The 26,744-nt window shown below is 36.9% G+C and overlaps 1 protein-coding gene across 1 annotated transcript in view; it reads left to right on the forward strand.

Annotated features, from left to right (window-relative positions):
• Positions 1-26,744, forward strand: part of OTOG (otogelin) — a 77,926-nt gene that overhangs the window by 28,409 nt on the left and 22,773 nt on the right. Inside the window, exons 24-36 of the mRNA XM_030451244.1 lie at positions 3,005-3,112; positions 7,245-7,383; positions 7,749-7,883; positions 8,954-9,100; positions 9,693-9,812; positions 10,554-10,670; positions 11,151-11,307; positions 12,291-12,317; positions 14,083-14,250; positions 14,743-15,021; positions 22,044-22,161; positions 22,333-22,412; positions 22,810-26,531. Of these exons, the coding sequence (XP_030307104.1) occupies positions 3,005-3,112; positions 7,245-7,383; positions 7,749-7,883; positions 8,954-9,100; positions 9,693-9,812; positions 10,554-10,670; positions 11,151-11,307; positions 12,291-12,317; positions 14,083-14,250; positions 14,743-15,021; positions 22,044-22,161; positions 22,333-22,412; positions 22,810-26,531 (5,317 nt within the window). The remainder of the gene's footprint in view (positions 1-3,004; positions 3,113-7,244; positions 7,384-7,748; positions 7,884-8,953; positions 9,101-9,692; positions 9,813-10,553; positions 10,671-11,150; positions 11,308-12,290; positions 12,318-14,082; positions 14,251-14,742; positions 15,022-22,043; positions 22,162-22,332; positions 22,413-22,809; positions 26,532-26,744) is intronic.

Genomic DNA, 26,744 nt, shown 5'->3' on the forward strand with positions numbered 1-26,744 from the left:
GCTTTTAAACTGCTACTATGGTTTCTGTGAATTTTCTTTTTTAGGGCCCATTTCCCTTAGCTCAGTAGGATGCTGACAGGAAAGCTGAATACAGGGGTGTTTCCCAATAAGGGGGAAACTGTCAATGTGTGTGGATGATTGTATCCCATCTGAAGCATCAAAATCAATTGCTGAACAAAATAATGCCTCAAGGATACTAAAGGCATTTGAAGCATACTAAAAAATGCCTGGTGCTTTGCAAATTTAATTAATATTTCTTTATAATCATATGGGGGGAAGGATAATAAGAGGTAGACAGTAGAAAGCTCCCCAGACAAGAAAGAAAACACTTGGCAGGAATATAGGAGATCTTTGTCTAGACACTTGGTGAACAACAATGAAGCTATTAGATGCTATAGTAATGTTCTCAGCCTCTGTTAAAAAAAAAAAATTATCCTTGTATTAGAAATGTCACCTGCTGCTTATATCTTTCTTAAAAACTTAATAGAAAAAAAAAAAAAAACCAACCAAAACTTTGTAGGATAATTCCTCAAACTCCCACAGAGCAGATATATTGTTGGGGCAAAAGTGAGTGTGGCTGCATAATTCAGTTGGTGTCAGGCTGCTGCCTGAGAGAGGGGCAAAAGTCACACAAGGCACAGCCTGTTGAAAATTATCCCAGTAGGGGCTACAAGAATTCTTCTTTAGTCCTCTGGTCTTGATTTGTGGACTTTGAAGAAGCAAATAGATGTTCATTGACTCACAGAAAATGCATTGCTTTGGAGGATGCCTTGACCAAGAGCATTTACATATTTGTATGTATGTGAGTAAACAGAGCTATGGACAACAATGAGAGTAATAAAACAGAGTTCAGCATGTTGAAGCTGTCATTGTGTCATTGCAGTTCATTGTGTACAGTAAGTATGGGTGTCAAGGAAAATGTCTGATGCTTCAAAGGGGATCTGTTGCAAGGCCTCTCTGTAGGTAACTGTGGTGAATTCTGAGATCATTGAAATCTACCCACTTGCTTGGCTTTACAAAAAAGAAAGCTGTTATCACTTGTTGTAGCCAGAGTAATAATGTGAGGAAAAAAACCTGCATTTAGTGTTAACTTGTCAGTGTGATGCTCTTTGTGTATGGATGGGCCCTGTTCAGTGCTGAGCAGCTTTAAACCAGTGGGAATTTCAGTTGAATGCAATGATTGAAGTAAGTATGGATTACATGGACACTTTATGTACCCCGGGGGAAATTAGTTTTTCAGTTTAATAGAGGTGAGAGTTTTATGATGTCCCCACATTCCCACCAAGAAGAGCTACAGACTTGTAAAATTCCAGCTGATAAATAGCACACTTAAGAATAATCTAAGTCACAGCACACAAGTTATCAGTTCATTAATATGAGTAAAATGTTCAATAATAAGTGCAGTGGTGAAACAAAAGTGTTTCATGCTGTTTGTCATAGATGTGCCTCACACATCTTTTGTCTCATGGTGCAGGGGTTTGCCCACATCACAGTGCTAAAAATCACAAATGTCAAATCTGTTTTCCTCAGGAAAATGTCAAGAATGCAGGAAAACCTGTATGAAATTTGCATTACTGACATTCTAAACAAGCTTACCTTGGAAAAGAAAAAAAGATTATGAGCCCAACAGCACCGTTTTAAGAGTGTTTATTTCACAACACAAATAGATTTCAACTCTTGGCACTTGGAAATAAAGGAAATTGTAGATTGCATGGTGCTTGTAAGAACCATTTTGCCATGCTACTAGCATAGTTGCTCCAGCTTCTTATCCTGTATGGAACAGGATCCTACATAGGAACAGATACTGAATCCAGAAAAAGTTGGAGCTACAGCAGTTTGTGAAAGACACTGCTGCAGCTTATCAAGATTTTGTTTCACAATTTTCATTTGGCAAATAGACTTTTCATTGAAGGCTGTGTTTGAGTTATTGCACCTATACTGATATCTGTTTGCCTATCCAGTAGTGTTCCAATATTTTTTACTAATGAGGCTGCTTTTGGATACAAATACAATTAGCTTGGGCTCAGTAAAAAAGTTTTAAAAATAAAAACTTTACAGATTCGTGATTCCTGAGATTTCTGTATAGAATCTGTTTAAGATTTCTCTTAATATAACTTTTACATTTCAGTTTTTCTGGATATTATTAAAGGCTACAAATATTTTACTTTCAAATTTAGCCTAGTTGCTTTGTTGTCTCACTGGGCAAGAATTCCTGTATTATTGCTATGTTACTGAAATATTCTTCACATTTTTTGTGAATTTTCATTTTTTATCTATTACTCTTGGAGTTGTGATTATAAATAAAAACTTAGTGTCACTCTTGAATTGTAAATATCTCTGCTATTTACACAGGCAAACACACAGGGCCCTGTGTTATTATGACAATCTTTTTTGAAGGCTGTGAGGATACTTCTGAAATAAAATAGATTTGTGACTGCTTGCATGAAAGTGCCAGTCATGCAGAAGTACAGACTCAATTTTCTTCTGTGCAGACAGAATAGCTCATTTTGACCAAATTATTCACAGAGCAAGAGCTGTAACTATGACTATAGGAGAACTATGCAGCAAATTGAAGCTCTTTAAATAAGGTGAAGAAAAGAGAACAAAAAGAAATCCTTGGTATAAAAAATTTTGGTATAAAATTCTTGGTATAAAAAAAAATCACTAGCTTATTTATTCTAAAAGCATGTACCACTTAGCTTCCCCAGCATTACAATTTATGTCTTAATGAATAAATCTTCACAGGTTTAGTGGTTGAAGGGCTAGTGCCCAATGTGTTAGCAGCTACTAAAGATAGAATATTCACTTACCTATGAAAGGAAATTACTAAAATATGCATACATAATTATTAATAAAATTGTGCCTTGCAATTGCAGAATATTTATTTAAACTACTTGTTTTTAACATAACAATACTCATAACTGAAAAGTTTAGGAAAGTATTTTTATAAATAGACCCAGGTGTAGTTCTGCTGAATTTATATTTTTCTGTTGTTTTTTGATAGGCTTGTTAAACATGGGGATATGTGTTTGGAAGCAGAGGAATGTCCATGTTCATGGAAAGGAAAGGAATACTTTCCAGGTGACAAAGTAATTTCTTCCTGTCATACATGGTAAGCAGTGTTCTGTTTAGGTAATTTCATTTTAGTTGTTTATTGATGGGTTGATTTTTTTTTTTCTTCATGGTTCTTAATCATAACTTTCACACCAGATTCATGTAAACTATCTACCCTAATTTTGTTTTTACTTTTCTTCAGAGAGGTCTTAAAATTATTTTTTCCTTAGTGTTTGCTATTTCAAGGAACTTGTGCATAAGTTCATAAGTGTGCATAACTTGTGCAGAAGAACAGCTATCTGGGAATTTATTTTAGAAAAGAGCTTGATTTAGAAAAATCATTGTTTTGATTATTAGGGTAATATAAAACAATATTCCTTGGCTGGTGTTCCTAAAGTACAGGTAAAATCCTTCAAGTCTCACAACTGAATGACACTTGTTAAAGGTTTACATTCGTTTTCACATCTAGCATCACATCTTGACTGTCTAAGTCATAGCTCTGTGTGTATGATAAAATATTAATAAATTAAGGAGAGTACTGAGCAAGGTATTGAGCAGAGAAACAGATAAATTTCTTTCTAATTTGGCATGTTTGGATAAGCAATAAATTCCTCAGCTTTTAGAGGAAGTGTTCCAATAGACACAGGTTGGTAGGGTCACTCGAATGCATGCAGAAGCCTATTCCTTTTACCATCCAGTGTTAAAAATGCTGCAGATACCCTATAGCTATATTGCTCCTTGAAATTACCTTGAATAATCAGTAGAATGTTGTGCACTGCCATTTCAATGAGCTTCACAAGAGCTTGAATGTGAGAATATACCACATCCACATGACCCAGGAACAAACTTGATTCCTGCCTGTTTTCTTCTCTGACCACTGCTGAGTGTTGCAAGCAGCACTACTCGACTTACCAGAGCCCCAGAAAAATCAGTGTAATATCAATCATCAAGATGCTATGGTAGTGGTGTAGCCTCCAGCTCCTTAGCAGAACAGTCCCTTCCTTTTTTTCCCTTCTTTTGGCTTACCAGGAACACGTAACTGGTCTCACCTGGTAATCTGCTCCTGGCCTGCACAGCTCAGTCTAGCCTAGTCAGGTGAAGGCTTGCCCAGTCAGCACGAGTCACTGCCTTGTCTGGATGTCATTGCCCCCTCCAGCCTTGTGCTGACTGCCTCCCTCTGCCTCTCGTCAGGTCCTCACTCTCTGCTCTAGAAGAGATTTGTAGCCCTTTGGTCGACTGGTGAAGCGACTTAGAAGCCATCTCCACTGGGCAGGCAGGTAAAGCGACCCGGGTTCTTCACCCCCTTATTTCCAAAGGCCTCTCCAATTGGACCTGGTGTGGGAGTGCTTGCATCAGAAAGAACTTTTATGTCCCATTTACTCTGTACGAGACTTCACCAAAGGCAGCAGCAGTGCAGGCAGAAAAGACACTGAATATTTAGCCTTCTCTCTTTTTGTTTGAGGCCAGGCCCATTAGCTCATGTACAATTCCTTAAGGTTTTCCTGCCTTTCCAGTCTTCCTTGTCCAGAAGCAAAGGCAAATTTAATGATGATGTCTTTTTGGCAATCAGTTTCCCAGTGACAGATGGCAAGTCTGCAAGAAGCTCTGCTTGATGTGAAGTGTAGAACATCTCTGAGACTCCTGTATGTGTGTGCAGAAGTGTATTTGACACAAGAGAAATTTGTATTTTTGCTTGTGCAAGGGATAAGAATGTGCAGACAAACCTATTTAGGCACTTATAGCAGTTATAATGACTTTAGTGTCATTTAGTGCACAGAAATAGTGTGTGTTAATACTAAATATAATTTTATTCATATCTGATGTGATTTCAGACACATAATTATTAATCTGATTTGTCTATTGAGCAGTAAAATGACAAAAAAAATTTCTTAATTTGGCAAAACTAGCAGTGGAGTGTCAGGAACTTTCTACCCAATCTTTGGGGTCTGGCTGAACACAGGTTCTAGGTTTTTCAGACTTGGTTTTCAGTTCAGCTTCCTGATACAGTTAGAATGTGCTGGCAAGATTAAACACAAAATGTTATTATTCTCACTGAAGGTATCAGAGCAGCATTTGGGTGCTGTGCTGTGAAAGGTAAGATGGGTGTTGCAGTTACTTATCCTGGTTTGTTGTCACTCATTGAGACCATTAAGCAAACGTTGGCTATTATTGGTGTGCTGCTGAATTTGTCCTGCTGTATTCTTAAACAAATACTTCTTGGAAGTACTTTTATAAAAAGCTAGTCACAGTTTGGAACACACAGTAGTAGCTCTCTGTTTCCAACTAGGGCTCTACATTCTGATAACTAAATGTTAGTTTACTTACTATGAAGCCTGGTATCTCACAGGGAGCAGTTCAGAGGACTTTGAAGACATGGTTTACCTCTTAAGCCCTTTCTTCTGACTGTAAATTTGTTAAGACTTCTAAAAAGAGAGTCTGCAAAGGAGCTCCCCAAAGCAAAAGTACAAGACAGAAATCACCTTTATCCTGGCCCAAACCAGGACATTTGTATATTAAGAAATGTTTCTGCATGAGCCCTTAACAGATCAGCCTGTAGAGATGCATTTGAACAGGTCAAGAGTGAAATTAAACATAACGAGAAGCATGAGAAGCAGCTCTTGTTCTTTCAGTTCAAATATAGTTTCCTCTGTTTGTTTCTGCCTCCACCAGCTTGATTAGGTTCCTGCCTTAGGTACAGCTTTGAGGTGACCAGAATTAGCTGGGTGAGTCCTGCTGCCATCTACTTCTGCTTTGCTACAGCAAACACTTTTCACATGTCATACTTTGAACTTATTTTAGCCAGCTACTTGGGGTATTTATTTATGTAGCTACACAAAACACAAGCAGTGGGCCAAATCTATGATGGCATGAGCAGACTCTTGAAAAACCTGGGAAATTACTCCAGGTTGGTGTAAGTTGCATGGTAAGGAAACAGAAGGAAATATGATGTTACTAGCAATTACAGTTTCTTAGACTTTCTAGACAATTGCTACTCTTTTGGAAAGAATGCTGTTCTCAGACTGCTATGTGTTATAGCAATATAAACAGAAAAATAAAAGTTATACTGACAAAACCCTTCATACTGCTTGGTGCTTCTGTATATGAGATGCCAAAACAATAGTGATATAAGAAATACTTCTGAAAGTCAGATTAATATTTTAGTTTTAGAGTGTGAAGCATTGATTTAATCAGGAAATGGAAAATTCAGTATTTCTGAAAATACAGATAGATTTATATCTATATATAGATATATGCCAAAATTATATGCTGTATTTAGTTGAACTGCTATTTATAAAGTATCTTAAGCAATTAGGCACCAGCTCCACGGTCTTTATCAAGGAAAGTTTTGAAAGTGTCACAGGGACTTGGAAACATAAAAAATACCATTAAAAAATACTTGTTAGGTACAGGAGATTAAATTCTATGCATTGCTTATAAACTTCAGATAATTTCTGAAAAGGTGCTGCAAACCCTGGCTGTTAGGCAGTTAAAAACAAAGGAAATTCAGTAATATCTGAGCAGCCACTTAGTGTGTGTGTGATGAAAGCATTTTGATGCTTAAGGTGGCCACAGACAGAACATGAATTATTCTATTCATAAACTGTTAGGCTATGGTTTGGGGTTGATAATACCTAAGCATATGGGAGAAAAAAAACCTTCCAGTTTCTCAAAACATGGTTCTTCCAAGGAACCTAAGGACCCAAGTAGTGCTACTGAAATGGTTGCACTTCTGTGGAATTCTTATGCAGGCAAAGACTGTAGTAATATGACACATTGCTTGCTGATTCTGAGATTCAGTTTGCATAGAAACAAATGTTCTCTGAGAAGCTGAAAAAGAAAGCAGTAACCTTGTAGCAAATTATCAATCTGAATTACCAGAGAATATATTATGTTACCTCTAGCATAATTTGTTTTCTTGTTTCAACAAGAGAAACACCTCTTGGTATCTTTCCATTCTGGATTCTGTAAATTATTACATGAAGAAACACAGATTGTGTGCATTCAATATATACACTTTTTTCCCCCCAAAATGAATTTTTACATGCAGTTTCTAGTCAACATTTCAAAACACTTCTGTCCACAGCTATCGTACTTGATGACTTTTGGTTTCTTGCTGCTCAGTTCAATAGCTGTAACCACTTGTCCATAGCTGCAGCTGATTTTACCATTATTGATCATACATTTTTCAGCATTTGCCAGCGTGGATCCTTTCAATGCACTTTCCATCCTTGCCCATCCATGTGCACTGCATACGGGGATCGACATTACAGAACCTTTGATGGATTAACATTTGACTTTGTTGGGACCTGTAAGGTTTACCTAGTTAAGGTGAGACTTTTTTGTAAAGACTGTAAAACTGGATTTAAAAACTACTTGCTAAAAACTTGGTCTACTGATTTTCTATCTGTACATTTTATTGAGTGACATATTGAGTGACCGTTTTTTAACCTTTGGTGTTGCTTAGACTTAGAATCATATAACATAATAATGGTACACTGAGGTTTCTGCTAATTGAACTATATATTTATATATATATAAATAATACATTATATATTTATCATTATAATTATATATATTTTTATATATTTATATTATATTTTATAATATTATTTTATATATTATTTATAAATAATATGCATATTTATTTCTCTAAGTATATTTAAGTGTCCATTTCTTTTTTTTTTTTTCTTCAGGGTACTTCTTCAACCAGTTTTTCTGTTATTATAGAGAATATTAACTGCTTTAATACTGGAATCATTTGCAGAAAAAACATTTTCATTAACGTTGGAAAATCTTTTTTAATATTTGATGATGACACTGGAAATCCAGTAAGTTTCAGTCTTTAATGCTGATTGAAATGTATATTTCATGTGTATTTTTCTGGGTGCTTATCCCTTTCACGAGCAAGAACTTAGTGTGTCACTTAAGTAGTTGAGGCATTAGATGTCTTTACCATGAATGCTGATCACATGTGAATTGGTCAGTGGAAACCCTAGACAAAATCTGTTTCATATTTCACAGAAATGATAGATGAGATGGTCCTAGTCCTTTTGTTCAGACTTATTTTCTGTTTAATGTCTTAGAATAAATCCAGATACTTCAAAGTTAGTAGGAGTTGTGCTGTTAATTCACTAGAACTAAGAGTTTAGTCTGGTCTGGAATGTATAGGAGGAATATCCTTATACAGATATAAAAAATAAATTGCAGTCCCTGGTATATCCTCCACAGCCTTAAAATGGGGAGTGGGGGTGATGGTGATATGTGTGTTGGCCAAACTGCAAACTCCATTGCTGTAAATATTTTGTGTATTTAATAATTTTAGTGTAAGTAATACTATTTATAGACTGAGTATACAAAGGAATCTGTATCTCTTTGTATGGGGTGTTGTGTAATTAAACCAACTATTTGAGTCCATGCTGCAAATAATTTGGAATCTGATGGTTATTGGATGGTGAGATGGATGTTTTGTTATTAGAATGGACGTATTTAGGTAATTCCTTATTTCAAGAAGATGCTCCATCCATCTTTATGCATAACTATATTGCAAAAAAGAATGTGGCCAATGCCTTCTGAAAGCAGTGATGTGAAACTAAGTGAAAATCATTACCAGGAACTTCAATTTATATTTTACCTCTCAGATGAACCATTAAAATTTTAATCCTAACTCCATCCTGCAAAACTGATATAAAATAAACTTTTAAAATAGTTGAGTTATAAAAAGACAACATAGTCAAAATTGAGACAACTTTTGTTTGTCCCTGTGTGGCCTCCTGAGAGGTTTTGGACTTCCGTATAAGAACCATGTCGTTCATTTTGTTTAGCTATTTATTTCCTTTCAAGTGAACATTTTATGAAGAAATAACTTACAATATAAGCTGCTTTGTTTTATTTTGAGCAGAGTTTATCTAGTTACATGGACAAACTACAAAAAATGCAGTTGTGGAAAGCTGGATTTTTCACAGTTGTTCATTTTCCCGATGAGCACATTACCATTCTCTGGGATCAAAGAACAACAATTCATGTACAGATGGGTCATCAGTGGCAGGTAAGTGGAAGTCAACACTCTTGCTGCCATTTCTTTGAGGTATTTATAGAAGTCTTACCAAGTAAGACGTATTGTTATTCAGACAATAGACAATGTGCCAGAAATCATGTAGGAGCTCTGTCACAGAGTTGAGGAGAGAAGTATTCAACTAACTTGTCAATTGAAATATTCATTCTCATTTACATTGATGGCTTGTTTTTGTTTTGTTGCTTTTGTGGTTTTTTTTGGTTTTTTGTTTGGGTTTTTAGGCTTTTTTTTTTTTTTTTCAGTCACTGTTTTCTGTCTAACATCAGAAACAAATAGCTTTGAGGCAGCATTGATCTTCTGTATTCATTCCTTATATGGCTGGAGCAAGTATTATATTGCTGAAGCATAATAAAATACAGAGCTGGCAAAGAGATCACTTCATTGAACAAAAGATCAGCTTCTTTCTCAGAAGCTTGGAGATACCTGGTTGAAAGGGAATAATATTGATGACAAAAATATTTTTGATGACTGAAGGCACGAACATAAGAAAGTTTTCAAAAAGTTCATGGCTGGTAGTGTCTTAGTATAATGTGGAAATATTTTTACGTTTTTCATTTTTTTCCAGGGTGAATTGAGTGGATTATGTGGAAATTTTGATTTGAAGACCATAAATGAATTGAGGACTCCAGATAATTTTGAGTTAACAAACTCACAAGAGTTTGGAAACAGCTGGACAGCTGTGGAGGTACACAGTATACAGAGTGTGTTTGCTAGTGGATTTTTTGCTTTTACATCATAATTTAACTATAAATAAGAAAATTGTTCTTGGAAGTATCAATCAGGCAGCAATGCAAATGTCAGTATCAGTGGTTCATACAGGTATCACAATCCATGGAGAAGAAAACAATCACCTTTTTCCTACACAGGGCTGTAGTGCAGATGGAAATGGGAATAATATTCTGAATCTAGGTGGTTTTGAAGATGCTGTTTGTACAGTAAAGTAGCTGTGGTTTTCACGGAAGAATTTTGGGTTTGCTTTAAACTGTTGTCAGCTTAGCTGATCTTTCATAGCTGGGAAGTATTTGACTGAGAAACCATAGCAGTGGAAAGGGACAAAATATTCTTTCCATATGCTGTGAAGTTTAAAATTGAAATTGTTAACATCATGTGTCTGGTGGCATTCATAGAAATGCTCCTTTCTAGTAAGCAGTTAGAGTAGAAAGATCTAATTTCTGACAGCAGCTCTGTTTAGACCTATAAATATGTATGTGTTTTTCTGCTGCTCTCAGACAAATGTAACATTTCTTGTGATTGTGTGCTTTTCCTTTTCTGTAGATTAGATTTTAATTCAATATCTGAGTCTGGCTCTAGTTTCATAAATGATGCACTAGTGTTTTGCATCCTAAACAAAACTATGCTTTCCAAGCTCAGACACAAAGTGGTCATGAAATAATTTTCTTACCTTGATTTTTGCTTTCTGGTTAAGTGTGTTGACAGCTCTGACATTCGAAATCCGTGCAGTTTGAATCCTCTTAGGGAGCCGTTTGCCAAGAAGGAATGTGGAATACTGTTAAGTGAAGCATTTGAAGCTTGCCATCCAGTGGTGAGTTTTGGTCATGTATACAAAGATGAGGAAGTGAACGTATCACCAGAGAGAAACTTTACTCCTCAATTTGCATCACTTAAAATCTTCCTCTTCTTCATCAATCGAACTCACAGAAAAAATATTACTTTCTTATTTCTTAGATTTTGTGTAGATCTGACTTTCTTAATACGTCTGAGATTTATTGATTGTAGTTTGTTGCGACTTAAATGTTACAAGACCAAACAAAACACAAGCTCACATCAGCATCCTGGAATGCATGTTCTTCATGGCTTATTGATTTAAATCTGTTACAAAGAATTGTACAAGGTTTTGTATTCTAATGAACAGTTTTTGTGGTTTTGGAAATGTTTAAATTAAGATCTTTAATACTGTGCAGTCTTATATATTAAATTTTAGAGAGAGTTGCAGCTTTGCATTGAAGTTATTGTTGCCAGTGTCTATCGAAACATTTTTGATAAGTGATATTTATATTTTCAGATTGATGTCACCTGGTTTTATTCCAACTGCTTGACAGATACATGTGGTTGTAACCAAGGAGGTGACTGTGAGTGTTTCTGTACGAGTGTATCAGCATATGCCCATCAGTGTTGCCAGCATGGAGTTGCTGTAGACTGGAGGTCCCCTCGAGTGTGTCGTAAGTTCACTGCACTGGTGGCTGCCATGGAGACCTAGACCTGAAAAATCAATAACATAAGTTGCCTGTGGCCATGAATGGAATCACTGAGCCACACTGGTAGGAAGATGAGTGGAAGTCTCTTGCTGCTCTCTTTGATCATTTTAGTCTAGCTGGATTCCATTCTTTCCCTATTTGTGGGTCATATTCTGCTATTTTTAATTTCTTGTGAAAGAAAAAGCCATGAGAAGTCAATTCTGCATATGGCATCTGTCCCTCAAACCCAGGGCACAAAGTTAACAGCTCAAGTAATTTCCATCTCCAAGAGGATTCAACTTCTTCAGAGGGTCTAGGAAACACAGCTGCCTTACTACTGCCCCCAGAGCAAGTGGGAAATATGAAGGTCTTCCAAAGAAAAACAAGTAGTTTTTTAAGGAGGACTTTGTAATTTCTTAGTATTTAACAATTTTTATTTGCTGAAAAAAAATAAGGCCTTTTTCTGTAGCATGTAGTGCAAATGCCTAACAGGAGACAGTCATTTGCCCTAAGATGTGATGAAAAAAGGTTAAGATAGAAAGATGAAAGAAGGAATGAAGCATTTTTCTAAATTCACCAAGATTGCTCAAAGTCACACAGCAAATGTGCCATAGGGCAAGAAGGTTACTCTTATATTTGATATTAAAATGGTACAAGTGTTTTCATATGAGCATGGAAAGACAGCAGAGCATAGTATTAACCACTAGAGGTCACAAAAAGACAGTTGTAGGTATGTAAGCTTTTATTTCCTGCTAGAAAATATTTCACTGAAATCAGTGCAGTTTAAGATGGTATTTTATTTAAAACAGTGAAGTAAATATTTTACAATATTTTAAAATATATTTTTGTTTATTATCTAACCTGGTCAAGCACTTGGCTTACTGCTGAATTGTAAAGGATAGTAGAAAACCTGCTTATCCTCAGAATGCCTACAACTGCATTTATTTTCTTTTGTTTGTTTGTTTTAGCTTATGACTGTGAATATTTCAACAAAGGTAAGTCCTAAAAAGATCTGAGAAAATGTCCATAAAATATTTGTTTTCTTTATATGTCTTAGTCATTAACATAAAATAATTGTGTTAATGAAAACAGTTACAGATTCAATATTATTTAAATACTGAAATTTCTCTTTTATTGCTTTATTTTGCTTTTTCAAAGGCTTTTACTTTCATGACCTTTTTATTTCTAGGCCTTTCCCCAATACACGTTTATCTTTATATCTTTTCTGCATTTATGGATCATGCTTAAACAATGAAATAATTAAGTAGTAATGGACTGTTCAGGTCAGTAATAGTACTGACACTTGCTGTGTAAGGCATCCTGTAGTTCTAAACTGATACCCAGTGGGTCTGATAAACCAACCCTGATCCATCTCCTGTGCAGCCTCCAGAGGGAGCCAGCTATTCAGAGATACCAACTATTTGTCCCCAAACGAGGAACAATTCTCCACTTGGGTATCTCGGACCTAGCTTTATGTTTCTGAGTGGCAAACATTGCTGCTGCAGTAGAATGGCTCTCACAGAGAGGTGCAAAATTTATACAAGGTGCTAGAAGTGGATCTTGAACCTGCACTTGGTACTGGACAATTTTAAAGTCTGTTCAAGTGCCTGAATGGTTGGAGGTGCTGTACATAGAAGCACTGCAAACCAGCTGAGGGGAGGAATGGTCAGGATTCTGCTATTTAGGCTGTAACTATTTATCAGGCTTGTGTAGAAGTCTGTTTATCCAGATGGTTCATTGTATTTTGGTCTTCTGATAGACTCCATATTGCAGCATCTCAAACCCAGGAAGATCTTGGAGAGGGACTGAGTTGTAATTAGAAAAGACTTGAGCAATGTGCAAGATACAAATGATTTGGCCAAGCAATGTACACTTTCTGGTATACCAACTGCTGAGATTTTGAGTGGGGTCAAATTGCTAATGTAGTGCCATTTTATCTAAACTACTATTTAAGCCTTTAGACTGATCTAAATAAATGCCAGCTGAATATAAGGGGTGACTGCAGCTTTACATTTCCTTTTTGCTTCGTTTTATTTTGTAAAGGAGATCTAGTCTGATACTAGGTGGTCCTCTTGCCATTGTAACAGATGGAAAGTGCAGTACCTCCAACTACTGCAGCTGTAGTAAAGTGAAGTTAGACCATAACATGTACTTTTGAAGTGTGTTATTAGTTTTACTCGTTACTGAATCCTCACACATTTTTTTGGAATAGTGGAGAGTTGTGCCCATGACCAAATTGTAATAAACATGGTTATTGTGAACTTCTCACTTTGTACCTTCCTGCTGTTTGCTAATCCAGCTCATCAGTATTGTCCATGGGGTGTTCAGCACTGCCAGTGGGGAAAAAATATCTCTGTGCTGAAGTTTTTCTTCTCTAATTCAAAGAAGAAGGTTAAGAAACTGTCTTAGAGCAGAAGGAATTTTTCTTTATGTAACTATGTTATGAACATGGAATGGAATAGTTGCAGTCCTACCAGAAGCAGGAGCAGAAGCCTTTTTGGTAGCTTTATTAAAGTCGTTATGAAACTGAAGTGAATGAGAGGGAGGAAAAGAAGAAGCTAATCATGAAGCTTGAAAATTGAAAGTAGCTATTTTGGATATTTTCAGAACAGGCATTTTCTAGAAAAGAGTTTGACTTCTTAAATGTTGTCATTATAGTTTAGTGCATGGCACCTAGAGCTATCATCAGAATGGAGAAATATGTTTTTATTTAAGTGCTGTGCCATAACATGGGAAGTAATTTTTTTTTTTCCTCAACAGCTCTGGGAAAGGGCCCATATAAACTGGTCAGCTATTTGGATGGAGCATTTGTAGTGGCAGTGAAACTGGTAGATGGTGTTGTTTTCCCAGTGAGAGAAGAAGATATTGTTCCTGGACATGCAGAGAGCTTTATGATGACTTCAGGACTTTATAAACCCAAAGCACATGGTAAAGTCACTATAAACTGAAGTTTAAATAAAGCAGAGCAAGCAACATTTTGGTAGTTTATTTTAAATGGAAGGCTGAGCTCTTAAGCTATAAATTCCTGGTAGCAGACGTTACTTGTAAAACTAGTTAGCTTGAAGTTGATTTTTTTATTAAATAAATGGCTTAGTGAAGGATGTAAACTGAAGTTCTGCTTCACTGTCAGGCTATATTCCTTTATCCTGGGGTGGGCAGATGTTTTAATCTGCTTGTATCCCTGTTGAAATCAGTAGGATGTTTAGAAAACTAAATATCCACCAGAATCTAACACTCTGAAATTGATATACAGTGCATTTTCTGAGAAGATGCAGGCTGTTTTCACTGCTGAGGCCAATGTCAGTCACCATTGCTCATAACACTAATGCCAGTTGTAGTACATCTAAAGTTTAGTTTATTGTGCATATATCAGCAAGTAAATGAGTTCTGTTTGGTTTTGTTGTTTTTTTTTTTTTTTAGATTCCAACTTGATTTCATTTGAAGCTGCTGAGAAACCAAACTATTTTCTTCAGTTGGCCTCAAATAATACTCTTGTTCTTTCTAAGTGGGAGAAAAGCGAAGAGTTTCACAACAGATCTACATTTGTCATTCACAAGAATACATGGCTTTCAGGGTACAGTTCCTTTGAGTCCTTTGCAAAACCAGGATACTTCATTCAGATCTCAGCCACTTCAGTTGAGCTTTCAAAGTACCATCATTCCGAGGAGTTCAGACTGTCAACCCTTTTTAAACTTACAGGTAGGTAATTAAAGTTTTATCTTATGAACAGCAGTTACCTCCCTGTGAGAATACAGGCTAAATGGTATGAGATATTTTCAGAGGTGATGAGATTGCTTACTTCTCCCCTACATTGCTGCATTAATGTGCAGGCTCACAATTTTCTTCCCTGAGCTTTGTAGTGATGGTGAGATTCTATTTGCTTGTCAAAAGCCATTACATAGACTAACACACAATTCTACTATGTTTTTCAACTAGTTCTGGAAATACATAGCCTAGTCTATATTTTCTGGGCAATACTTGCTTTACAGGTGGTTAAAATATTATTAAGATGAATCATGGATTCACAAAGGGAGTAGAAAATATCCGAATGTGTCTCTGAAAGCTAAAGTCTGTGAATTGCTTTTTCCTATTCTCCCTCTGGCTACCAAGAGAGATTTTTCTGTACAGTGCACTCCTATTGCAAGCTTTGTGGCCTTCTCAAAGTTCATGCCATCCAGTGTTCTGGATGTTGCCTGTAGATTACACCTCTCAAACGTTGTATTTCCCCTGAAAAACATCTTAACCTTTACCTACATACCCACTCACTTGTGGAAGCTCTGCATTTTGGAGCCTTACCCTCTGGAGTTTTGGGTGAGGATACATGCCACTTCTTGGGGATCTCTGTCTGATTCTCTTAGGTTTCTTGGACAGCTACAGCTCTTGAATATACAATATAAGCTGCTATGAGAGTGTACCCACCGGAGAGATTCCCATTTCCTGTAACATTATTCCCTGTCACAGTAGTCCCATTCCACTTAGACAAAAGATCAGAAGTGTACCATATATTCATAGGACCCTTTGTAGGAGCTGAATCCAGAAGTTGCTCCTACAAGAAATGGTGACATAAAAAGACATTAAAAAGCCACTAATAAATCCAAGTCTCTTTTTAGGTTAGTAAGGTAAGGAAAAGAAGAATGAACTGTTTTCACTTCTAAATACTTGGTAACGGTGTGCTGAAATGAGGGTGGCCTTCCAGGTCAAGAATAAGATGCAAGAACTTATATTGGCCTATAAATTAAAGCTGGTACCATAATTTTCTTTAGTGTCTACTTGTCTTGATCCATCAAATGCATTCATATGACTTCATGAACTGCAGTAAGTTATTTCTTACTGAAAACACTGGTCTTTGTGTGGTATATAAAATTCCAAAATCACTGCAAGTGCTTATTTGTCTGTTGTAAAGCATTTTATTATGGTGCAATTTTAAATGCTTTAGTCATTCATTTACTGGGGTAGCAGAAGTATTTTAAGAGCTATTCTTGGCAATATCATTTTTTAAAACCAGTTCTTCATTCTTTGGGGCTGACCTTTGTTTTGCAAGCAAAGAAATAAAATTAAATATGTAACAAATGAAGCTTGGCCTGGCCATGTGTCACAGAGACCATGCTGAATCTCAGGACAGCCAAATCTGAAGCAGGCACTGACTTCTGTGACAGAAGAGGCCAACTGTGTACCTCGTGGAACGTCTTGTTATCAAAACATTGAATTAAAGTGTTAATGGTGGCATTGTGAATCTGCCCATGTTTTGCAGTGCATTATGCTGACAGCCTAATGCAGCTGTTGACTGGCACACTCCAACTTCAGAAAAAATGACAGATTTTGTCATTGCCAAATGCCTGTTGCTTCTTGACAAATGCTTGTAATCACAGAGCTGTTGAGGTTTTTGAGCAGCAGAATAATAGAGGTAGTGCTATTACCAGGATGTTCATACAGCATTTCAAGCAAAGAGCTTTCTTTGGACATAACAAAAATATCCCTACAGTCTTTTATCTTTGAGGGAGGAATGAAGAAGTTTAAAACGTGTTCCAATTCTCAGTGGTCATCCATTAAGGCAGACTGGTATGTCTTTTCAAGTGTGAAGTCTTTACCCTCTACTCATTATACCAAAAAATCCTATCTATGCCAATGGAAAACTAAAACAATTTACCTCAGCAAGTGGGATCAGATCAAATGATCGAGAGGCATTTCATTAATCACCACATCCGAGGGCTTGGGTTTCAGAGTTTTATAAGCAGAGAAACATAGGGCTCAAATCTTTCTCCAGTGTTCTTTCACAAGGCCCAGCCTGCTGATGCAGGGTAATTACATGGTCTAAAAATACAGCAGCATTTGTTTAAGTTAATGGAAAAGTTATACCAGCTCCAGAGTGCACAGGCAAAAGCGTATTGAGTTTCCTGCTGACTATTGTAAATGCTTTGCATATTAGATCAGAAAGTCTTGAACCAGGAACAGCTATTCCTGAGGAATCAGAGGATAAATATTGGGAGCAGGATAATAGTCCCAGTAAATCCCCTTGGCCAGAAAGTTCCTCATGAGATTTCTTCATGCTCTGTGACGCACATTCAAAAGGAAGAATTTTAAATGACCTGATCACCACAGCCACAGATACATGTTTGTTTCAAGTCAGCTGACGTGTCACTTTTTCCACTTTCATAGCAATAAATATTGTCACATTGAAATACTTTGACTATAAATTGCACAGATATGAAGGGCTAAAACTCCAAAGTATTTTCCATGAGAAGTCACTTCAGCTTTTAAATTGGGTGGGTTTCATTATATTTAGCTTTGTCTGCTGCCCTATACACAAAAATGTGAGTAGTTGAATTTGTGTATCTAGAATACACTTAAAAGAAATACATTTCACATTCTGTGCAGGACATTTTACTGGCAGTGGATTGGTATGGTTTCAGTCAAAAGAAAGAATTCCTTTAGTCTGCTCAGATGGACAAGCACAGAGGTGTCATGTAAGAGTGAATAATTCATGTTTGAAATTGTTGGGGAAATTAGTTGATGTAGGGAGCTGCTGATACCTGTAGTTTTCTTACCCTTTTTAAAAACTGTACTCATGTTTAGCTACCTTTTACCTTTCATAGAATTATCATTTTAGGCTTCACCTATTTAAGATCCCAGAGAATTAATTTTATATGTATTATAAAAATGTGACTTGCTGCATATAAATTCTGCAGCAATGTTCTTAATGTTATTTATGTGCATTAAAAATTAGTTTGCTGTAAATATGACTCATCTCAGAATTTTCAGCTAAAATTGAGATCTTGAGGTGCACTAAGTGTGTGCATACCACACAGAGGTATTTATCAGTATTTGACTTTGCAAGGCATTTTGCCTTTCTTCTAATGTTTGTATCTGAATTTAACTGAACCATTGAAAAGCAGTACAAAACTGAAAATTAATTAATTTAAATGAAAAAGTTTTCTGCAATATCATTTTGCATCCTCTCTCAGATTTATACATTGACTGTTTTAACTTCAACTTACTCTTGCCCATTTAAATCAGTAGAATTAATTTTGTAGAATATCCTGTTTTACTAAGAATGAGTTGCTCTTAATTTTAACTTGAGCTTGTATGCTTTGTCTGTCTAAAAGATCATGATCTGGGGCCTAGCACTGGGTAATGCTGAGCAGCTGCTGTTCTACCTGCAGACCCTGGGTATGCCACTGAACACCTCTGCTCAGCAGCTCTTGGAATCAGACTGAGGTTACTATAGAATTGTAACATCTTTCCTATTTGTATGACAAACACAAACATTTGACCTCTCCTTTTTGACTGAATAAAAAGGAGATTGAATAGTTAACTTAACAAGATTATATTAATCTCATATTTAACAGTAAACTGAAACTAAAGTGTTGGAGAGGCTGAGAGTTATACTTTGCTTTCAGTTATGTTCGACTGTGCAAAAAGTTCAGTTTTTCCAGTGATATTTACTTTTTCTTGTTGCAGAAACGTACAAGTCATGGGCAAAGTTAGTTAGTAGTTTGTGTGAGTTAAGTAGCTAGATAGGATTTCATGTTTCTAAACTTGTAACTGAGGAGATAGACAATCTATGTTACTAAGCAGAGTTTTGCTGCCATTATAAATAGAACTGATTTTAAAGAAGATTTTGTTCCTACTAGTTTGTTTGTTTCTTTTTTAAATATTTGTGAAAAGCAGCAAACCAGAAATGTTAGGTGACAACTAAAATCTGAATACCTATTTTTTACACTATTTCAAAAACCTTTATTTTAAAAATAGCCTTTTGTGAATGTAAGAACATTTTGAATTTTACAGTTTTAAAAGTAAACAGACATTATTTGAGCATAGCATGGAATAACATGTAATTTCTCATTCTGAGGATGGCAGATTTTGTCACTGTGAAGTGAAAGTCAACATAGAAAACAAAGGCAGGTTGGGACTTGTGGAAAGTAGAAATTGTCAACACACAAAGAAGTGGCCAAGTTCTGAGAAAGATTGTGACTCAATGGCACGCTCTGTCAGTGATTAAATAAACAAAATTCTTCATTAAATGATAACAACTGCCCTTATTACTGCAGAATTATTTCTGAATGTGACTAAGAAGGAAAATCATAAGTTACAGGGGACAAAATGCTTCTCTGATCTCCAAAAAAAGTGAGAAAACAATGGAGCAGGGGGATATCTTTCTGTGTATTGTCTTTGGCAACACAAATGCCTGCATTCACACAAGGGCTTTCTAAGCTTTCTGCAGTCCTGTCACATGTTGATGTGCACAGCTTCTCTTAGGTAGAAGAGCTATGGGCTATTGGCATGTCAGCTGGAGACACTGGCATCCAGGGCATAATTCACCATTCTGTGAAGGATTTGCTGTGTCACTGAACAGGAGACAAATGCTGGTACACTTCACCAAGAGACAAATGGGTTTTTTCAAATGCCATGACAAATCCTTTTGGGGAACACATGCCTGATATAAGAAGCTTGACTCATTGTCTGTAAACTATGGGTCATTCTTTGGTTGTGAGTGAGCTGTGCTGTTGCACTGAGTACAGTAAGCTCGTGTTACTGGTTGCTGAAGGGGGAATTTAATTTAAGTATTAAAAACATGGGAAGCATGTGGTGGAGGTGGCTGATTAGTATCGTGGTGATAATAAAGCATTTGAGCCTCGACACTGATGAAACCCATAGTTTCTGAGCTGTGACAGTTTCTGTCATTGGAAATAGCAGCATCATGGTGATATTGAAGCTGAAGTTTGTCTAGTGTGGAAGCTATTGTTTAAAATCAATACAGGGAGGGAGAGGAATATTTCAGTTTAGAGAGAGGAATCCTTGAATGGCTTATAGCATTTTTTTACTGCCTTTCCTTATGCTTTAATGATTTTGAGTGGCAAAATAGTCTCTTTTTTTTAGCTAGGTATAAAGATACTTGGTTCATGTTTGTTCAGAGTATGACTCTGTGTACCTTTCCTCTTCATTTTCTGTCCAATCTCTAGTTAACCTAAATTTTTAAAGCAGAAACTGCATATTGCTGTGGTTTTGTTTTGTTTGTGGTGTTTGTTTGTTTGTTTTCTTTGGCTGTTTTTTTTGTTTGTTTGTTTTTTTAAACAGGGGTGTGCACATCCAATCATTTAGGTCCTTGGCTGCTAAGACATTCCAGAAACGATGCTGTCAAACAGTGAAAACTTCACATGATGAATGACTGAACTGACATTGTCCTGATGCTGGAAAGACATACTTCCCCATAATTCATAACAAAGCACAGAGTTCATTATATCTGATAGGTTTACTGAGATAGGCCAAAAACTTCTGAGATACTAGAAACCAGTTTAAGCAATATATTCAACTCCTACTGTGGGAATTTGATCTGTTCTTTTATATAGTTTGCACATTAATATTGTTCACCTCAGCATACTGAATCTAAAATCCCTCTCTAAAATCCCTTGACAAGAATTTAAATGTTCTACAGGTCATATGGTGCATACAAAACCCCATGTCATTAATCAGCAAAATGAAAGGAAACAACTTCTTTCCTCCATTAGATTCAAGATTTAAACTCTAGGTTAGCTTCAGTAGCAGGGGTCATAAAAGAATTCAGTGATTTTTATGTAGCTTTTTGTGGGAATGTAACATCATAAATGCATTTGTTACTGTCATAAGAATTGTGTTTTCAAAAGCAGGGACAGGTTACATCCTTGGGTAGAGTGCCATGCCACTAGATGGCAACATATACAACACTTTGTCTGAGTTGGATTTATGCTTCTAAGTATATAGTTTGTATTTAAAAAGAAAACAGTAATGATTATTAATGGCAGATAGATAATGACTCAAAAGTGCAGATGTCCCTAAACTGTAGGAAGAACAAAATCTTAAGATCTTCACAGAAACAAACCTACCATATCCAAGATGATGTAAAAGCTGTTCTGTGTATCTCAGTCAAGCCAGGATCAGCAAGCCTAAAATCAGAAAGACTTAAAGATGAAAAGCAGAAAATTTTTGTAAATAGCAAGCATCTTCTTACTGATCATTTATTTAAATATTGTTTAAGAGCAGTTATTCTTCATAGCCTCAGAGCAAGCTAGCTCTAAGATGAGGTTAACCAGCCTGGAGGGGGACACAGGTATCGTGATTGTTGTGTTCTGTAAATGTAAGGGAAGGGTCCCTGCCCTGAGTGCTGCAGGAAGGAGCTGAGGAGGGGGCGGGTGGGTGGGCTGTCCTACCTGAAGTAATGAAATCCAGATCTATCCTGGAAGTCACACAGGTGTGGGAAGAGCCCCTGGGCTAATCCAGCATTGTGTGGGAAACTGTTCTGCATGCGGATGGGGCAGGATTTTTTTTTTTTTTAGTAAAAAAGAAAGTGTGATGCTACATTTGAACACAAAAGTGCATGTCACACATGATGGTTGACACGTTTTGTTTCTCTCAGATTTTACACTTGGTCTATTTCTTCTTTACCTTAATTTTATAAAATTAATGTATAATTTAATAAGCACTGGAAAGATATCTGATTTTTAGTTCTGTTTATTCTTGATTTGAAATCTATCTGAATTTTTCCTTTGATAATCAATTATGTGGATTTGAAGTCTTACTTAATAAACACTTTGTTTTCTAAAGACCTTAGCAGTCAAAACATGTTGCCAGTTCTAGAGAAAACAGAAACAACAAGAGATCTAGAGCTGCACTGAACTTAAAGCATGCTTCCTATGTGTCTTTGTGTGTTTCTGGTAATATATGAAAACATTTTGGTTGTTTTTCAGATGTCAAATTGAAATTTTCATCCCGTTCTGCATGTGAATGGCATTATGATGCCTGTACAAGCCCCTGTTTCAAGACGTGCAGGGACCCATTGGGAAAAACCTGTCAGGCAGTACCAAAGTACGTATATATATTGTTAAAGAAAAGCATAGGGGAAGGCACTGAGGTTTAGATAGAAAACCATCATTTACTTAAAGATTTTATGAATAACTAAATTGTGTTTTCCTAAAATTAAATGCTCAGTTCAGAAGATACTGTTAAGCTAGTTAATATTAATTGTTTTTCTTTTAGAGTGGAAGGATGTGTCCCTGCCTGTCCTCTCAATATGTTGCTGGATGAAGTCACTCAAAGATGCGTGTATTTTGAAGACTGTATGTTTGAAAATATATATGTATTGTGTATGATATTTAGCTTATTAATTTCTTAGTTCTTTAGTAATTTTTCCAAATGTCAGTGCTTAAATTTGTGTAACTATGACCATAGTAATATGAATCTTCAGCTCACCAAACATTTATTTATTTAGCTCTTCAAAATTCTGAGACAAATTTTAAACTAAGGATGATCATTGTTCATAAAACATTTCAGTAACATTAGACATGGAGCAAATGATTTAGTGAATTTTTGTTTGTCTATGAATTTTAGAAGTTTAAAGGCAACAGAAAAAATCAGAATTACACAAGTTAACATATTTTCCTTGTATCTCTGCTAGCTTCATTGCTGTAATTATTCATAATTTTCAGACTACTGTTGATTTGTATCTGATTTCAGGCATTGAACCTGCAGGTGATAGCCAGCCTTTGTCACCCAGCATTCAAACACCAGCAGTTTCACACACTGAACCAAGTACGAGTTTGGCAGCAATCAGTGAAGCAATAACTTCAGTTTCTGTACATGAAGCAAAGGATGTAGAAACAGCACTTGCTTCAACTCAATTTTCAGCTTTTACATCTAGCACAGCACTCCCAGCCATAACTTTATCACCACATATTTCTTCACAATCAACAGAAATGACATCAAGGAGAACCACTACAGCAATGTCCAGGACAACAGAATTTAATGTAAGCTTATCTTCTCCTGCTGATATTTCTCCATTGTTTCCATCTGCTGTCAGTTCAGACACTTCCACAAAGATGCAGCTGATAAGTAGTGGTTCCACTAAGTTGCTGAGGGCTACAGAACCTCAAATGGCAACTGCTACACATGCAGTCACTACAAGCACAGAATCAGAAAGCAAAACATTTTCTACTTCTGTTTTTACTGGGACACCACTTATTCTTAAAACAACAGACTTGTCAGTCAAAACTAAAATGATAGAAATATCAGAAATAGCCACAGGAGCACCTCCCACAAGAGAAGCACAAGTAAAACCAGAAGAACTTACAACATTTGCATCCAGTTCATTTGAAGCAATAACAGAAAAAACTGCTGTTTATTTGCCCCAGTTTTCCACCCCACCACCTCCAGGTATGATTTCATACCCCCCACCAGCAAACCTAACAGGAACTACAGGAGAGACAAAAGAAAGCATAGTGCAGTCTTCTACCAGGGTAGCCAATGTCTCAGTAGCATCATTTCCTCCTGTGATCACCACTTCATCTTTGTTAAAACCAGCATCTTCAGCAACAACAAAAGTATCAATTGTTTCAACTGAACAAAGTGTGAAGACCACATTTTCACCAACACCCACCACATCTATTTCATTAGGAAAGACGATCACAGAAGCTCCTCTTGAAATGGTTCAGCAGCTGACTGGGACTGCAGGAATACCTTTCACTACAGTGCTACATCCAAAGGCAACAGTTCTGCAGACTCAAGAAAGGCCATCAGGAACAACTTTATCACCATTTACAACACATAAAAAAGAAACTCCCAAGACAGCATCTCGTGTGGACCATGTGTCAAGTTCCTATTTCCCTCCATATTCCCTACATCCTAGTTCTACAACTGAAACATCCATTACTCTTTCTACAGAGAGCCCTGTTCCGGCTCCTGCTTCTCCAGCTTCAGGTGAACTAAAAAAAACATTTAAAACTGTTTCAACTACAGGATATCCCTCATACATTTTTCTAAGCACAACAGGGTTCCTGACCACATTAAGCACTAAATATCCTGTTGTGGCTGAGACTGTCAGAGTGACACCTTTGTCTTATGATGTAACATCCCAAGTAACATCACCTCTTGATATAGCAGCAAAGTTGACGGAAATACCTACTGAATATGTGTCAGCTCTGGTTTCAAGAACAGTGAAGACAAGCACTTCAGCATATTCAGGTAGTGTTACCACATCAGCACTGAAAACCTCTCTCTCATCAGAAGAAGCCACCAGAGTTCCTTTTGTAGATGCAGAAAGAGAGTCAGCTCAAAGAACATCCATCACTGTATCTCCACTTACTCTCCTTAGTGGAATTGAAACCACACTGATGACAACACAGCCTGATAAATCACAAGCAGAAGATATTACTAGCATCTCTTCTAAAAGGCCACCTGCTTTCCCTTTTTCACCATCAAGTTCTCTATTCTCTTTAAATGTTTCTCTTCCTTCACTACCCTCATATGGAAAAGAAACATCACTGACAGCTCTTAGTCCTGTGCCTGCATCTCACGAAATGATCTCTTTATATCCAAGAACAACTAGAGAAAAATCTATGTTACCAACAGAAAAGACCTCTCCAGTCCTGAATTTCTCTTCCTTATCCACTATAACAGAACAACCAGGTCCAAAAACAACAGCATCACTTGACAGATCACCAGGCAAAGCCATTCTAAATATCACTTATGCCACAATATCTCCATCCTCCAAACTCAGCAGTGAGCTCATAACAACTGAAAAAGCAATGGCAGCCAGAGAAAAATCAACTCTGCCCCCTTCTGTTGTACTTCCAGTAACAAAGTCTTACAGTTTTTCCACCTCTCAGTATACAACAGGTAAATCATCTTCTTCACCTTCTTCAGCACAAATAACACCAGAAGTAACAACCACATCAAAATACCCAGCAGAAACTGAAACAGCCTTGAAATCTACAGACCGAAGTGTAACAGAAAAAGGAAAACTTACAGCAGCTGCAGCTCCATCTTCCTTTCCTCTGTCTTCAGTAGGTTCCTTCTCTTGGCAGTCATCTTCAGGAGATAAACTTCCAGTACAGACTACAGCTACACAGAAGGACATGGAACTTGGTAGTCAGACTTCTGAGTCTTTGTTGACAAGCCAAAGCAGTGTCCCAGTTTACCACTACCCTGCAGAAACTCTAAGAATATCCACTGCTCAGCCTCAACACGTCTTTAGTGCAACTGAAGCTACATCAGAATTGACTTCTTCAACCCACTTAATCACCCCACGGCCTGAAGGCATTCATTCAAGTGTACTGCCTCCCTCAGAAGGTCCTACACGAGCTATTTTACCAACTGTAAAAGATCTGCATTTAACTGATTCAGTGAGGCAGCCATATCCATCAAAAACATCTGCTTTGCCATCTACAGTCCCAACAACCACTTACTTAATTTTTGGCACCGGAATTCTCTCTTCCCCACCAGAAGTGCTTTCAGCTTCCTCTTCTGCAGCACCAACTAAAAAAGACTCATTTGATTCATTTTCCACACAAAAGACAGGTACTGGTCTAAAATTTACAGGGCACACATCCTTTACTCTTGGTTCAAATCAAACATTTGAAACTACTACAGCTTCATCAGAATCTAAGCCAACCACTTCCTCAGTTTTTCTACCTGAAACAACAGAAATTCCCTTCATGACAGGGAATGGGCCATTCACATCAACAAGGAGAATTGGTACAGAGGAAACTGTGGTGTTGCCTCAGCAAGTCACACTTTCAACCAGTGCCTCCAGTACCATGTTTTTAGCAAGTACAATGTTGTCAGCTACAGCCCGTTCATCAGCTTCAGCCTCTTCAATCCTAAGCAGTCCTGGGAAAAATATTAGTATTGTCTCAGCAGCTTCAGACCAAGCAGAATCCATCACAAGCTCTGTGACTCCCACCTATTTTTCTGTTACTTCAGAAGCGAAAGGAGCTGTTCCTATCGACACAGTTAAATCTGCAGAGCCAGAATTTAGAACAGAAGTCCAAGCTGTCCATGCTCCAGGTGCTGCTGTTACCCCAGAAACACCTCAGATGCTTTACTCTCAGTATTCTACAAACACAACTGCAGTGCCTTCTAATGTAAGTGTATCAGCACTGCCCACTGTACGTTCATCATCTGAATCAAAACCTTTTTCTTCTATAGCTGTACCACTGGTCAGTACTACTCAAACTTCAAAATCTGAAATATCATCTGAGATACAAACACCTTCTGCAAGTTCTCTGATATCTGACCATCCAAATGACACAACAGCTCCATTGGTTTCATCATTTGCCTATTTATCTACCAAACCACTTCATGGCATGACTACACCATTTTCTGATGGACTAACTGTGCCAGGAGTCACAGGATCACCTTTTATGTTACCTAGAGGAACAACAGCTCTACAAACTTGTACAGTGAGTAAATGGATTTATTTGTTGGATTTTAAATATCTCTTTGTTATACACTAAAACACTGAGCTATACTTTGATGTTTAGGATTTGCAGTATCTGTATTGTACAGGGAGCCCTGTTATTTTCTCTGTTGTATCTGAAACTTTGGATGTTGTGATTGTGCATGACTGTTTTTGTAGGGGCTATAATACACTTTGTTTCAATCTCCAGTTTTCT

The sequence above is a fragment of the Calypte anna genome, chromosome 5 (assembly GCF_003957555.1).
Source record: "Calypte anna isolate BGI_N300 chromosome 5, bCalAnn1_v1.p, whole genome shotgun sequence".
Taxonomy (NCBI): Eukaryota; Metazoa; Chordata; class Aves; order Apodiformes; family Trochilidae; genus Calypte; species Calypte anna.